This window comes from Rhipicephalus microplus, chromosome 1 (assembly GCF_043290135.1).
Source record: "Rhipicephalus microplus isolate Deutch F79 chromosome 1, USDA_Rmic, whole genome shotgun sequence".
NCBI lineage: Eukaryota > Metazoa > Arthropoda > Arachnida > Ixodida > Ixodidae > Rhipicephalus > Rhipicephalus microplus.
The window spans coordinates 293,675,000-293,691,453 of NC_134700.1; the positions used below are offsets into that span (position 1 = coordinate 293,675,000).

Sequence of the window (16,454 nt, forward strand, 5' to 3'; positions counted from 1 at the left end):
GGTGGATGTCTTGGTCATACTCCTCAGCAGACAAGATAGCATACTGTTCCACATACTTTCAATGGCAGTACTCACCACCTTGCGGTAGTCCTTCAGCTTCCTGGTAGCCACCCATGTAGGAAAATTGGTGTGGCACAGGCACCCGAGAATGTCGTTAAACACCCTCACTTGGTGGTCCAGCTCAGAACGCCAAATCTTGCACATTCTTTTGACATTTTTGGCATCTTTCAGTGCACTGTAAAGCCTGCGGATGTGTGCCATGGTATGAGAAAACGGTGATTCTTGATAAGAGTAACAAACAAACAGCTAGAGAGGTCTTAAAAGCTTTTTTTTTTAATCAAAAAGAAAGGGACCATTCGTATCAGTGATAGATCTATTATGTTGTATTTCACAGAAATGGAGTCTTCGGATAACATATTGTCTTAAACATGACACTGTACGACGTTTGTCGGCTGTGCACGCATGCGCGGAATTGTCTTCTTTTCCTGTGCGTTTCTTAGACTGTCATTAAACAGTTGGTAGTTGGTACCGTTCTTTCTTCTCTTGTGCTCCTCCTGTTTCAAGAAATGTTTTTTGTGCCTCAGTCATTTGCACCAAGTAGCATCTCCCCTTTAAATGAACTGTCACCAAGTTACCCATCTTTCAACTTCATCAACATTTTCTGATGTCTGCTTCTTGAACAGGGCTTGTGCTCTGTTGAACAAACATCACACGAAACATATCTGCACCAATTTCCGGAGGCAACCAAAGATTTGTCAGTAGACTGCAAAGTGTTTTAAAGCTACTTATATAGTTTTCTGAATTGCAGGTGGCTGATCTGCATACATTATGTGGATAGAAGAGTACCGACTCAGTAGTAAAACACAGTACAGACCACACAAGCACGTTGTCCCCACCTACTTTGGTCATTTTTCAGGGTATACAGTAAAAGATTGTTGATTTGAACTCAAAGGTACTATAAGATTGCTCAAATTAAGCAGAGTTCAAATTTTCAAGCGGGAGCTAGAATAAACACACTTCACATGCCACTACGCGGGCAGAACCCATGGAAGCCACTTCTGGATTCTTTATCTTGCTATAAGTGCTACTACTTGTTTGTGTCAGGTGATTTAGTGAGTTGTGTTCACAGCTCTTACAACAAACAGAATGCATGTGAGCAGTAAGCCTTAAAGGCCAACTTCGGCGATTTTTTTATTTTATTCTGCTGAGATACTCTTGTCACGATAGTTGAAATGCTCGATAAATTTGAAAGTAACTTTGAATTACCGAAAAACCGTAATATTGAAACCGAAACCCAACCGAGTGCGCTTCTACATGTGATGTAATCATTTGCCTGAACCTGCCTGTTGCGCATAACGCCCGCCAGAGGGCACTACCTGCCCACGCCATCCGCTGCGATCAGCTAAAACGCTTGTGATGTTATGATTAATTTATCGTGAATCGTGTATGGCTCACAACGCAACGCCACTTGCCACCTATGGCATCCCCACCAACATGGAAAATAAAATTGCATGCTCAACCAAGGAAGCGCCGGCCAAACCCACACAATCCATAGCGGACAAGCAGACGCTTCAGTAGCACATCAGTTCCATCCCTTCCGCCAGGCAAAACTCAACATCACATGCACAATGTTGCCATTTATTCTGGAAAGCGAGGGGAGTGTTTCGAGACAAGCTATAAAATTCATTTGAAAACAATCTGCGAAACTCTCAAGCTTGCAATTTGGCCTGAATGGCGCGAATGTGTAAATGAGCGTAACCAGTGAATTTCATTGATATTCATTGACCTCGAAAAATCACCGTAGCTGGCCTTTAATGTCAAAGTATGTGATGCTATTTATTTTCCAAAACATGCTTAATTAAATGGCAGAGTTAACCCAATCAAAATTAAATGCAGTCAGTAATTTGAATTTGGCGTACCTTCAGTTACGACTCCATGAGCATCAATATCATGCCCGTGAGCTCCAGTGCAGCGTCCGAATTCTCATATGGTGACGAATACTGCTGTTTCTTTTTGCATCTCCAGTAAATTTGGTTTGGTTTTATTTTGCATCACATTGTGAACACTCCGGGCCAACTTCTGCGAGGAACAGGGAAAACCAGGAGCTCCCAGTTCAAATTAACTATTGCAGATACTGACGCGTTCGAATTATAGGGAGTTCTCTCCCATATAAATACAGAGGGCTGTGTCGAGACCAGGGTGTTAGTTGGAATTAACTGTAAGTTTGAATTAAACAATTTCTAAATAACAAGTTTTTACTGCATCCCACTCTGCATGTTACTCTCATTAAAAACCATGCAACACAACCCCTGGTGGCAAAAGTAATGACCTGGCACATTTAAGGGGTCATAGCAGTGGGTGTGCATAAGGCTTCGGCCTTGGTACATGGATGATGTTGTGAGATAACAGAGTAGACAAGGACCCGGGATCATCGTCTGTGGGAACAATTTCTTATGTAACATCTTTCACTTGTCGAAGCACACGGTTATTTTAAATACAGAGGGCGCTATGGTTAGGTCTTGCATGTACTTACAGGTTGATGTAGCCCTCGTTGGTGAGTCATGAGTGCTTATTGATAACAGCTGCCTGGTACATTCAGTGCACCAGTAATGCTCATTAAGTGCCACTTGACTCGGAAGGCAAATATTGTGTGCGCTTGCATTGCTAGCTCTCCTCCTCACCTGGACTTACCTTTTTTTTTTGTCCACAGCATGTGGCGCAGCAAATCATGAAGGCATACGAAGAGACCGAGCGTGACCAACAGTATCAGCATGCTCGGCAAAAGTTTGAGTACCTGCACCACAAGCTCGCACACATCAAATGCCTGGTGATGGACTATGACTTGCGTTCCCGCAAATGCCCCGAGCCCTAACACAACTGCTCGCCACGGCCTTAGATGCCTCCATGTTGTTCAGTTTGGAGTTGGAAGAAGTCCACTCATTCCTGCTCCCCATTCTCCCAGCTGTTGTTCCTCTGTGAAGACAAATCCATCGTGACAGATACCAAGCCATTCCCACAGCCAGCCTGCGCATTTCATCAGTTGCCAAGTGGCGTAGCTCCTTGCCCCTTGCATATTTAGTTGTCCCCCTGCACTTTGTCATACCGTTTATGTTGCGTTCTAGGGCCATTTGTCTTTAGAGGTGAGTTGGATGCACTGTAAGGCGACCACTTCTGCTTCTGGTTGTGTCCTTATAGTGCTTTGTTATGCTCTCTCTCTCTCCCCAAAGCTGTGATAAGGTGGATGTGATGACATCACCATAGATATTTAGGTGCCAGTAAAGTTGGCTGATGGATGTAGCAATTTTTGTGCAGCCCCTGTTTTTTGAAGCCCTGCAAAAAATTGCAAGATTGTTTTGGGAAGGAGTTCGATTTGCATCCTCTAAGCTGCCTGCGTGTCGTTCATTGTTGTTTTTTGTGTATAGCCAAGCATTGTAAGAACACTGGAGCATTAAAACTTAAAAGAAATTGTAGTTGCATGTAAAAATTTTCGATGCACTGTATTGCAGAGCAGATGAAGGCTTGTTGGCAGTCGTGTTCATGCTCACGAGAGTGTTAAGGTTCTTAACCGATGAGAGTGTTAGGTTCTTAACACGCGTGTTCTGATGTGCTGCATTACAACCAGACCTTGCAAATGAAATTTTATTAACATTTGTCCTCTCTTTCTAATTACATGTTGTGAGGTAATGGCTGCACTAGTTGCACCGAGTAATTGCATTATTTTTGCCAAGCATACCTAAGACGTCATTCTTTCAATGAGAAGCATCATGGCAGGTGCTTGAAATCCATAACGTACCACTGTAGTTTCGAATGATCATTGCAGAAGGCAGGAAAGTGCTATGTACGCGGGTCATTAAAAAATTAAGGGCTGTTTGGTGCCCCCAAAATAAATATTTGCTGGTAAAGTTTCAGTTTGCTAGTTTAGTTGAGTACGACCCTACTTCACTTTTTTACACAATCACTGTGAACTTATAAACACTTTTGGTACCACTGCACCAGCCTGCTACATAGTTTCTTGGCCTGTGCCTAACCTTGGGTAGAGAGACAGGATCATGCCTTTTAAAAAGCACTGGAGATGGTTTCGTCTGCCTTAGTACAAAACGTGGCCGTAGGCAAAACCGCAAAGCCACCTTCTTTTTCGGCAGACAACACACACAAAGAATTGGTCATCAAATAATCTGAAACGCATTTTACAAAGGGTGTAGGACGCGTGATACCGTAAGTGACATTTACGCTTTCCGACGCGGAAGCCCTGCGCGGGAAGCTCCCTCTTCATGGACTAGTTTAGCAAGCTGCCTCACCATGGAGAACAGTTCCAAACAAAGGTGTGATGGTTAAGGACGTTCGTCACTATGTTTGTTGATAGCGGACGAAAAAGGATTAACATCAACAATGGATGCGAACAAAAGAAGCGTTATATTGTACACTAGAGAACGAAGTGGCAGGTGAAAATAAAACTATATGTCCAACCCTACACGCCAAGCGTCACGCAACATGTACGAGAGTCAGACCTCTATTATGCGGAGAGCTCGCGGCTACGTTTACTCCGAGTCCAGCGCGTAGAGTTCTTAGTTCGGAAGAGGAAAACGCTGCCTCACAGTTTGGGTCCCCGTCGTCCCGACATGATGCGATCGTCGACGTGCGCGAGGGCAAAGGTGGCACGGCTGGAGCGGCTGGAACGGCTGACGGCACACGGATGCGCTACCGTGTGCAGCGCCGTTTAGTCAGACGTCGCGGCCAGCAGTCAGGGTCGTAACTCCTGAGGTTCAGGGTCAGGCCCCGGCTCACGAGGACCACGCCCGGTAGGCCTCGCCCACGAACCTGCTCCCGGCCACTGCACCCAGGCAGGAGCCGTTCAGCAGGCCCCGTCCTTGCACCTTGTACCGGCCGGCGGACTCGTCCCCGAACGAACACGCCGGAGCTCGACCTGGCCGACACGTACGGGTCCCACGTCCGGCTCAGGAACGCTCCCAGGAACTCGTCCTCTCGAGCGGCGCACTGCTTCGTCTGCCTTCGTGGCCTCCACGCTTGAGCTCGCTTTCGCACGTTCCTTTTTCTTCTCCTCTTCTTTTTCCTTTCTTGTCATCGCCTTCGTGCCACCTGCCCTCCGCTCGTCTTCTTCAGTTTCGGTTTGGCGTCCCTCGGCGCTTTTAAGTCCTTTTAGCCACAAATCGTACCTAAACACAGCACTTTTGTGTCCTTTCCTTACAAATATCCCCCTGCTCAAGAAAGTTGTTTAGGGGGAAAACAACTTTTCACAAGCGCGCGAGGTGGAGTAACCAAAAGCGAAAACATAGCAAAAAAACATTATTTACAGAAGTTCATTCCGTTAGAGAAAGGGTGAATTGTCATGAAAAGAAATTGTGCCACCACTAAACGCTAACCAGCGGAGAAGTCAAATGCGGCTGAGGTAGTCGGCACCTACGTTGTCGGAGCCCTTAATGTACTCAACCACAAAGTCATACTCAGTAAGCAATAGGCTCCAGCGGAGTACTCGGCTGTTGATGTGTTTTGCGTAATTTATGTAATCAAGAGGCTGGTGGTCAGTTTGCAGCACGAATCGGTTTCCGAAGAGGTACACATGAAACTTTTGGATAGCCCACACAAGAGCCAGCGCCTCTCTTTCGATTGTTGAGTACCGTGACTCCCGTTCGAGCAGTTTACGGCTTGCGTAGGCTACTGGATGCAATATGCCGTCGTGATGCTGCATTAAAACGGCCCCAATGCTGGATGAAGATGCATCCGTGCGCAATATGAATGGCTCTTGTAAGTCCGGTGATTGCAGTACCGGACCAGATGATAGTATACGCTGTAGTGTTAAACGCTTGTTCTTGGCATTCTTCCCAGATGACCTTATTTGGACCTCGCTTCCTAGTGAGTTCCGTTAGAGGTGATACTACAGCGGAGTAATTGGGCACGAAATCCCGATAATAACCGGTTAAACCTAGAAAGGAGCGAACTTCTTTCTTCGTCTTCGGTCTCTTTGCGGCCTGAATCTTCTCCAATGTCTCAATCTGGGGTCGGAGAAGATTGTTCCGGAGAATGTGTCCCAAGAATTTCACTTCGGCAAAAGCCACCTCACTTTTCGATGGCTTTATTGTGAGATGAGCTGCCCTGACACGTTGCAGAAACTTGGTGAGAGTTGTTATGTGCTCGTCCCAAGTTTGTGTGGCTATGAGCACATCGTCAAAATAGTGATAGATGTTCGGTATTCCATCTACCACTCGTCTCATTAGTCGGGTGAACACAGCAGGCGCTGTTTTGATGCCGAACGGCATGAATCTGAATTGGTAAAGGCCAGAAGAGGACTGAAAAGCGGTGAGGACCTTCGATGCTTCGTGCATCGGCACCTGCTAGTACCCTTTGGTGAAGTTGAACTTCAAAAAGTAGCGGCTCTGACCTAGTTTGGCAAATATCATGTCCACTCGAGGTATCGGTTCGTTGTCGGTAACGACGACTCGATTCAGCTGTCTGAAATCAATGCAAAGTCGGGTGTTCCCGTCTTTCTTCTTGACCACGACGATGGGAGCTTGATACGGGGACTCCGAGGGCTCAATGATACCTTGGGATAGCATGTCCTGTAGTTCTTTTTCTACAGTTTCTTGGATGGCGAATGGTATGGGGTATGGGCGTACCTTTACCGGTGTTTCAGTGGTAAGGCGTAACTTGCACTCGACGAGGTCCGTCTTCCCTGGCACGTCAGAAAATACATCATGGAACTCTCTCAGGAGTTCATTAATTTGGTCTGTCTGCGGGCTGTTCAAGTTAGGCGCTACTAACACATTTTTATATGTTTCCCTTTGGTGCAGGGCAACAAAGGGAATTTCTCGCTCGTCAACAGTGTCTGACTGCACAGAAACGGCAGCTTGTTGTGCTTCACTTTCGGGCTCCCTTTCGTGGTATTTCTTGAGAAGGTTAATGTGAAAAAGACTTCTCCGAGTTCCGAGATCTATCTCGTAGTCATAGTCACTGCGTTTTTCAAGCACTGTGAAGGGTCCCTTCCATGTCAAGATCAATTTATTCTTATCTGATGGTAGCAACAGCAATACTTTGTCGCCGGGTGATAGGTGTCGAACTCTTGCTTTCCTATCGTAATATTTCTTCTGTGTCATTTTCGCCTTCAGGAGTTCTTCGTGTGCTACCTTGCAGGTGTCTTGCAGTCGCTCCTGGAGATCTATAACATACTCGTATGTTGTTTTCGTTTCAGGATCGATGTTGGCCTTTGTCCACAGTTCCTTAAGGATCGACATTGGCCCGCGTACAAATCTGCCGTAGAGGAGATCGAATGGCGCGAATCCAAGGCTCGTCTGGGGAACTTCACGGTATGCAAAGAGCAGGGGAGCCAAGTATCTGTCCCAATGTTGCGGCCGTTCTTGACACATGCGGCGAACCATTTGTTTGAGAGTGCCATTAAATCTCTCCACAAGTCCGTTGGCCATGGGGTGATAAGGCGTTGTGGGTAGCTGACGAAATGAAAGTAGCCGACCGAGTTCTTACATGAGACTCGAGGTGAACGACTTTCCACGGTCGCTCACTATCTCACGGGGCACTCCAACGCGGGAGAACATCTCTACTAGTGCTTCCGCTATGCGCTCTGTCTCGATGCTCGGTAGTGCCACCGCATCCGGGTAACGCGTAGCGAAGTCTACCATCGTTAAGACATACTTGTTGCCCTTGGATGACGTTGGTGACAGCGGGCCAATAATATCGATGGCGACCCGCTGAAAAGGTGTGTCTATGATAGGCATATTTCCCAATGGAACTCGTCCGACGAGGTGTTTAGGCACGGTCCTCTGACATACGTCGCACGACTTCACGAACCGTATCACATCAGCCCGTACACCCGGCCAATAAAACTCTGTAAGGACACGGTCTGTTGTCCTTCTTTGCCCCTGGTGACCAGACAGAAGGCCTTCATGAGCCATCTTCATTACGGTGTTCCGAAGATCCTTGGGTACTACAAGTTGCTCCAAGTCTCGCCTTTCTGCCGTGCGGTGGCGCCGGAAAAGAATGTCGCGTACCAGCACAAACTCAGTGACTGCTGGCTTCTTAGATATGATCTTTCCCAATGCGGCGAAGCAGGTTTCCAGCGTGGGATCTGCATGCTGTAAATTCTTTAGCGCTTCTCGGCTGATATCCAGGGGTTGGATCCGAGGAACAATCAGTTCACTGGGCTTTTTCCTTTCTTTTCCTGCAGCCACCGACATGTCATCTTGTCGTCTTCTATCTGATGAGGTTGCATCTTCAGGTTCTTCTTCAGTGCATACTGGATCACGGTGAATCTGTGCTAGTTTTGGACGTCCTGCTGGCTGCTTCGGGGCTGGTTGGGCAGCTGACAGTACACCCGCAATGTTGCCAAGCACGACTTCATACAATGGATTCTCCATACAAACAGCAAGCACCCGACCTCTGAAAAACTGAGAATCTATGTACACCTCTGCTTCTGGTAAGACTTTTGCAGATCGGTCCAATAAGCGAATGGTACGGGTGTTGCCAGTCAAGTTGCAGTCAGGAACTAGTGATCGTTTCACTACTACTGTATTGCAACCGGTATCCCGCAATACGGTAACCAGCTTCCCTTCGAGATAGCCCTTTACAGTTGGCATCTGTTTTGACCCGTTGTCGCAAGTTGCGTTGCTTTGGGTCCCATCACACATGTCATGACAATGTTTCTCATCCTGATTGTCAGGCGCATCTTCCATTGATTTCTCATGCTGCGCTTTCTGGTATCCCAAGACGGAACATGATGCCTCTCTACGTTTTCCCGAGTTTGAGGGACAACTATCGGATCTGTGCCCTGACTTCTTACAGATCCAGCACGACGTCGACTTGGGCGCTCGAGACTTTGTCCAGCAATCGGAAGCTCGATGACCCGACTTGTTGCACAGAAAACAAAGCGGTTTTCCTTTGCTTTCGCTGACAGTGTCAACTTTAGCTGTAGCCATCGGTTTCCTTTTTTCGTCTTTTCCTCTAGCGAGATTCACAATTCCCTGAGCTTCCAAATATTGATCAGCCGTCGTTGCCAACGTGTCCAGGTTATGACATCCTCGCTCCTTCAGGAAAACAGCCAACTTCTCGTCGCACCGCCTGAGGAATTGCTCGGACACCATCTTGTCTCGCAGTGCATCATATGTTTTGGGAGTCTTCGCCAGCTCCTGCCAATGGTCGAAGTATCCACAGAGACGTCCCGCGAACTGTCGACCTGTCTCAGTATTCTCGGGCCGGGCATCCCTAAACTTCGTGCGGTATCCCTCCTCTGTATAACGGAACCGCTGGAGGAGCGTCTGCTTGAGCTTTGCGTAGTCCGTAGAGTCTTCTGCAGACATCCGTTCTACCACGGTCAAGGCTTCTCCCGTTAGACACAAGCTCAGTGACAGGGCCCACTTGTCGGTTGGCCAGCCTTGGCTCATGGCAACCCTCTCAAATCTCTGGATGTACGCATCCAGTTCGTCCCTACTCTCATTGTAGGGCGGAATCATTTTGTGTGGGCTGCGAAAACTCTGACCACCACCCATACTATCGTCCGCAGAACTCGTGCTCGGCCGCTGCGCTTCTGCGACACGACGTCGCTCCTCGAGCAGGAGCCTTTCAGCCTCCATGCGAGCTATTTCACGCTCATGCTCCACCTGTGCTGCTAGCCGTGCCTCCTCTTGATCTTTCGCTCTCTGGTCCCTCATTTCTTTTTCCTCCGTGCTCACCCATGCCAGCAAAGCCTCACCACTCAGCCCCATCTCCTTCCCTAGCTCAACTAGCTTTCTCTTGTCGTCCATCCTCGTCCGCCACACACAAACAACGTGAGGCTCTCAGATGTGAGGCGAGAGCTTAGTCCTGTCGCGGACGCCAGAAATTGTGATGGTTAAGGACGTTCGTCACTATGTTTGTTGATAGCGGACGAAAAAAGATTAACATCAACAATGGATGCGAACAAAAGAAGCGTTATATTGTACACTAGAGAACGAAGTGGCAGGTGGAAATAAAACTATATGTCCAACCCTACACGCCAAGCGTCACGCAACATGTACGAGAGTCAGACCTCTATTATGTGGAGAGCTCGCGGCTACGCTTACTCCGAGTCCAGCGCGTAGAGTTCTCAGTTCGCAAGAGGAAAACGCTGCCTCACAGTTTGGGTCCCCGTCGTCCCGACATGATGCGATCGTCGACGTGCGCGAGGGCAAAGGTGGCACGGCTGGAGCGGCTGGAACGGCTGACGGCAAACGGATGCGCTACCGTGTGCAGCGCCGTTTAGTCAGACGTCGCGGCCAGCAGTCAGGGTCGCAACTCCTGAGGTTCAGGGTCAGGCCCCGGCTCACGAGGACCACGCTTGGTAGGCCTCGCCCACGAACCTGCTCCCGGCCACTGCACCCAGGCAGGAGCCGTTCAGCAGGCCCCGTCCTTGCACCTTGTACCGGCCGGCGGACTCGTCCCCGAACGAACACGCCGGAGCTCGACCTGGCCGACACGTACGGGTCCCACGTCCGGCTCAGGAACGCTCCCAGGAACTCGTCTTCTCGAGCGGCGCACTGCTTCGTCTGCCTTCGTGGCCTCCACGCTTGAGCTCGCTTTCGCACGTTCCTTCTTCTTCTCCTCTTTTTCCTTTCTTGTCATCGCCTTCGTGCCACCTGCCCTCCGCTCGTCTTCTTCAGTTTCGGTTTGGCGTCCCTCGGCGCTTTTAAGTCCTTTTAGCCACAAATCGTACCTAAACACAGCACTTTTGTGTCCTTTCCTTACAAAAGGTTAAGGCGCAGGCCAAGAAACTATGTAGCAGGCTGAATCTTGACAAGGAAAAGTATTAATGATAGCAGACAATGTCACCTTAAAGTTTTTTTTCAGCGCTGAAACCCACAAACCAGACGTCCTTTTAAAGGTAATTGTATCAGAGAATGACAAATGGCAGAAGTCAGTCACTTTGTTTCTTCAAGCAAAGCTATAGCCTGTGTGCCCATGAATGATCCTTTCTTGATTAGGAACTATGATCAAGTAATTGAATTCTTGAATGACCACTCCCATGACACTTAGCAAGCCTTTTCGGTTGACATAAAAGACTTATAATATTCGACCCTTCACGGTGCTATGTTGATGGCTATTGAACGTGCCACAGATGATTACGGCGCCACGTGATTTTAAAATGTAACGTCTTTGTCAACTGGGCATTTTTTAAAACTTTTATCTTTTTATCTTTTGAACACTTTTATCTCTTGGGACAATGCATTGTACCTGCAAAAAAAAAAGGGCGTGTGCATAGGCTCTTGCATAGAATTAGCAATTTCTTTTTATCTGGTCTTAGCATTTCCTTGTCGACAATGTTGAATAACTCTTCAGTGTGAAAAGCATTTCGTTTTGTCGATGACTTTGTGTTTTTGATTGACTGTTCTTTTGTTGACATAGAGGCAAAAGTTGACGAAGTGTTGCCCGCGATTAAGGACTGTCTTTCACTCCTTGAAATTACTTGCGAACGTTCCCAAGGGGACTCTATCCGATTTTCGATATCCGGTTGTTTTTGCTAGAGAAGCACAGATGCTGGTCGTATGATCCACGGACAAATAAACCTCTTCTTTCTTTTGCCTAGGCCCACTCAAAGCTCATTAACAGAGGCATCGTGAACTTGTGCTTTAGAGATGCCTTGACCAAATCATGTCATCACAGAATTGCCTCTAGTTCGGAGACTCAAAGCAAGCGTCTCGCCAAAGCAGGGTATCCAGTTCTGTTACAGGTTTTCATTGCCGAACGCATTCTCAATGATTCACACAAAGACAGACATTCAAGTGTTGGAGTGTTCGGGTGGCAGAGTAGGTGTGATTCCCGTATATGCACACTATCTCCCATAACTTGAAAAAAGTGGCCCAGGGAGCTTACGTGCATATAGTGTTTTCGGCCCCCAAAAAACTAGAGGAGCTTTGCAAGTTGACTTGTCCTATTAATGTCACTATCTTAGCCTGTGATAAGAGATACCGGGTCAAATATGTAGATCGTGTGTGCCGCGCTGTCTACAAGTTTTTATTATCGTGCAGCAAATACTATATAGGGTAGACCAAGCGGTGTCTTAATGATAGACTATGGGAACATGACTACAACGCAAAAAATAGACTTTCAGCGGGAGGGTTCCTAGCAGCGCTCTGCAAGGGTTGTGGCTCCCAAATCTGCACAGCTGCATTATTTGGCTGGTCCCGGAATCGGCTGACATGAAGCTATAGGCATAGCAGATATGGGTCACTTGTCTGTGAGTGTGCCATCAATCACACTAACGGACAAAGAATTGTCGTATCTTGGAATGAGATCACGTGAAAGATGAGTCGTGTTTTTATGCATGTATAAAATTGATGTCAAGGGCATGAAATAAACAGTTGGAGGTTTAGTGCTTACCTTTCTTGACGTCTGTGTCGTTTTGGTTTTTTTTTTTCATTTTTTCATATGTGTCGCGCTAATACAAGCAAAGTCCATGGATAACCAACTCGCCCGACCCACAACACTTCTAATATAATTAATTGCACCAGAATATTTTGTTGTAAATGTTGCTACACTAGATTCCTTCAAAGTGAGCACAGAATGAAACTATGTGTTAAATGCTTCTGAAATCATTGCTGGATGGTTAATTACACTGTTGTTGACTTTAAAAGATGTGAAGGAATAAGATACGGGAGAGATAAAAAGGGCAGCATTTAAGGGGAGTAGATTTCAGTAGTTTTTGCAGTTGAATCACATCGAAAAAAAAATCACAGCATATCCACGGTGTGAATGATGATGAGTGGGGCGAAGCTTCGAAGGATTTTATAGGCAAACCATGAATCATTTGCTGGCCACATCCGTCCAGCCATCTGTCTGTATGTCAGTCGATTCGTCTATATGTATGTATGTCCATCCATCTGTCCGTCCGTCCGTCCATCTAGTAAACACTCCAAGTACCGCCATCTTGCATCTTTTCATTATATATTCATCATATACAAGTACTGCCATCCAGTGGACATTCCAAGGACTAAAACGAGAGGTGGCTACTACATACAGGAGACGCACGACCCACACCTTAACGAGCTTTGCCCCTAAAATGTTTCGCCCTGATAGTTTGTTGCTAGTGTTCTTTTACCTGAGCGTGCAGGACCCATGCCTGAGGATCGGCTGAGCGTTTAAACAGGGGTCGTCAACTGGTGACCTGGGCCGCATGTGGCCTGGGAGACAGTATGATATGGCCCCCACCACGGCGTCAAACCCCCTTCCTGTAACACATGGCTTTCAGCATCAAAAGGTTGCTAATCCTTGGTTAGAGTGAGTTCTGTTAGCACATCACAATAAGTGCTGTAGCAATGGTATATAGTGAAATATTATGCATACTATACATGTCTTCATACTAATAACATAAACTCTGCAACCAAGTTATAGCTTGCGATATCGCCAACAAGTTATAGATCGTTGAATTGACTATACCATCATCATCATCATTATCATCCTGACTATGCCCACTGCAGAGCAAAGGCCTCTAACATGATCTTCCAATCAACCCAGTCTTGTGATTTTCGCTGCCACGTTATACCTCTGAACTTTTTAATCTCATCAGCCCCCCTAACTTTCTGTCTACCCTACATGCGTTTGCCTTCTTTGGGAATCCAATCAGTTACCCTTAATGACGAGCGGTTATCCTGCCTACAGGCTACGTGCCCGGCGCATGTCCATTTCATCTTGATTTCAACTATGATATCCTTGACCCCGGTTTGTTCCCTGACCCAGTCTGCATTCTTCTTGTCTCTCAAGGTTACACCTATCATTTTCCTTTCCATCACTTGCTGCATCGTCCTCAATTTAAGCTCAAGCCTCTTTGTAAGCCTACAGGTTTCTGCTTCGTAGGTAAGTATACCGGCAAGATACAGCTGTTACATACCTTCCTCTTGAGGGTTAGTGGCAGATTACTATTCACAATTAGGCCCGTGTGCTCAGATTTGGGTGCACGTTTAAGAACCCCAGGTGGTCGAAATTTCCGGAGCCCTCCACTACGGCGTCTCTCATAATCATATGGTGGTTTTGGGACGTTAAACCCCACAAATCAATCAATCAATCAAATCAACTATTCACAATTTGAGAATGCTTGCTGAATGTGATCCACCCCATCCTTATTCTTCTAGTTATTTCACTTTCATGGTTCGGCTCTGTGGTTACTACCTGTCTCAAGTAGACACATTCTTTTACAACTTCCAGTGTCTATTCCAGTGTATCGCAAATTGCTGTTTTCTGCTGAGACTGTTGCACATTACTTTAGTGCATAGTAAATGGGCCCTGCGACACTTTTTGAGCATGGTCAGAAAACTCAGCCGATCGGTGTAGAGGCTCCCTAGGAAGCGCGAGCCAAATATAACTCGGCACGCGGCCTGGTAATCACAAATGATCAGTCAGCTAAAAACTGCTTTCTCTCAAAAAATGATGGAAAACACTCAAAAATCGCTCGTAGAAGGCTGATGGTGCGCTTGGTCGCTACAGGGATCGCCGCGGGAGGCCCGCGACTTGTCCACACGTGCACGCGCGATCACACAGAAAACCAAAAACCGCCGCGTATTCGAAGAAAAAAATGAAAGAAAAAGTGCTCAAAATTACGAGATGCGCGTGACGTTTTTTTTTTTTTTTTTTTTTCTGCCAGTACAACGCGGGCAGGCGTGTCGCTCGAGCCTCCTCTCTTTTAGCTCAAGCTCACAAACAATCGTCTGTTTCATGCTTTGTTGATGCCGCCCAGTAGGGCGTTTTCGCTCGCTTTGCGGTAGTATCCGTAGATACTAAGGGTCAGATTTTATCCTCGGCGTCGGTTCGAACCCCTTCTTCTTACAAAGCAGAACAGATGGCCATTGCACTAGCACTCGTTGATCCACAAAGTACTGATATTTATACGGACTCTAAATCCGCTGCTAGGGCCTTCGCTTCTGGTTCCGTTTGCAAGGAAGTTTTGAGAACTCTCGCTCACAGGGAGCTCACCCACCACACAATTATTTGGTTCCCTGCTCACCTTGGCTTGAGGGTTGGAGGCCTTCCCTATGTCAACGAGCTAGCCCACTCCAAGGCGCGAGGCTTCACTTACCGCGCCGGGACTTGTGCTTCTCAGACAGAGGAGTCAGCCAGCAGCCTTCATTTTAGGGACATTTTGACTACCTTCAACGAGATCACGAAGCATTATCAATTAGGCCGTAGGTCATTTCCATTGCCACACGAAAAGTTGTCCAGGCCACAGGCAATCTCTCTTCGCATGCTTCAGACGGGAACATACCCTAGCCTCGTAACCTATAGCCATTACTCCGATATTTCAGAACTTTGTCCAGACTGCCAGAATCGCAGTGATTTTAACCACATGCTCTGGAGGTGCCCCTCTTTACAAAGAAAAAATGAAGAATTTTCTGAGAACTCCTTTCATTTAATGCTCACGAGTCCGGTTCTCATAGAACAACTCAAGGCTGTCCAGAAGGCCCACGATGCGGCGGTGAGGCTGGGCCTCCCCGTCCCAACGTGGGAGCGGCCCGCGATCCTACCCCTATAAAACGGGGGTGGAATCCTTCAGGACCCCAATAAAAGTTTTTCATCCATCCATCCATTCTGCCAGCTCTCCCAGTTTAGCCTCCAGTGCTTTCACCGAGATGAGAGAATAGAGAACGTGATTGCAGCAAAAATTGCTGACAATTCTGACAATTCTTTGTGAAGATTGCAAAGATTGCAGACAGTTCTTTGTAACACCACTCGTACCGAACGGATTCTTAAAATCTGCAGGAAAAGTTCCGTATAGTCGAGCCTACAGAGCACTTTGTAAGGCTTATGGAGAAGTTGATTTTCATCATGTCGTCGCAAAAACCACTCGGAGGTCTTCGATCAGACCCAAAAGGTGCAGAGTTCTTGGAAGAGTTCATTATTTTTTTAAGCAAATGGGAGGAGCATGCAGCAAAGCATGGTGGTGGTTTTCTGAGTGCAGGGACTGCCCTGGGACTTCGTGTAACACTAAAAAGTACGCTGTCTCTTTTGGATTATGCCGCTTCCAAGCTTCAATATAAGTACTTGCTTACTGCGAACCTCAGTCAGGACAAAGTAGAGAACGTCTTTGGGATTGTTCGTCAGTCATTCGGATGTAATGATCATCCGACTCCAAGACAGTTCTTGATCATTATTAATAACCTCAGCTTCTATAGCTTAGCAAGACCACCCAGGGGTGGAAATTCTCAGTCTGAGCTTATCAGTGCACTCTTGGAGCCGTCTGACGCATCTACGCAAGAAGCTGGTAAAATGACAACTCTCGTGGACAGGCTTTTAGATGAAGGAAACTTAGCAGATGCCGCAGATATGATGGAGAAGCACAGCTCCTTGCTTCATCACAAGGACTTTGTAGAAAAGAAGAGTGACAGCCGATTAATTTATTATGGAGCTGGTTACGTTGTACGCAAGACCATGAAGAAAATGTCGTGTCTCGAGTGTGCATCATCACTATGCATTCTTCCTGTTCAGGC

The 16,454-nt window shown here is 47.0% G+C and overlaps 1 protein-coding gene across 4 annotated transcripts in view; it reads left to right on the forward strand.

The window, feature by feature from the left end:
* The window catches only part of LOC142763884 (RNA polymerase II elongation factor ELL-like), a 64,311-nt gene extending 51,945 nt beyond the window's left edge, over positions 1–12,366 (forward strand). For all 4 annotated transcript variants that reach the window (XM_075865167.1, XM_075865169.1, XM_075865168.1 and 1 more), the window contains 2 exons: positions 2,711–4,322; positions 10,731–12,366. In XM_075865167.1, coding sequence (XP_075721282.1) covers positions 2,711–2,872 — 162 coding nt within the window. In that variant the 3' untranslated portion in view covers positions 2,873–4,322; positions 10,731–12,366. The remainder of the gene's footprint in view (positions 1–2,710; positions 4,323–10,730) is intronic.
* The last annotated feature ends 4,088 nt before the right edge of the window (positions 12,367–16,454 follow it).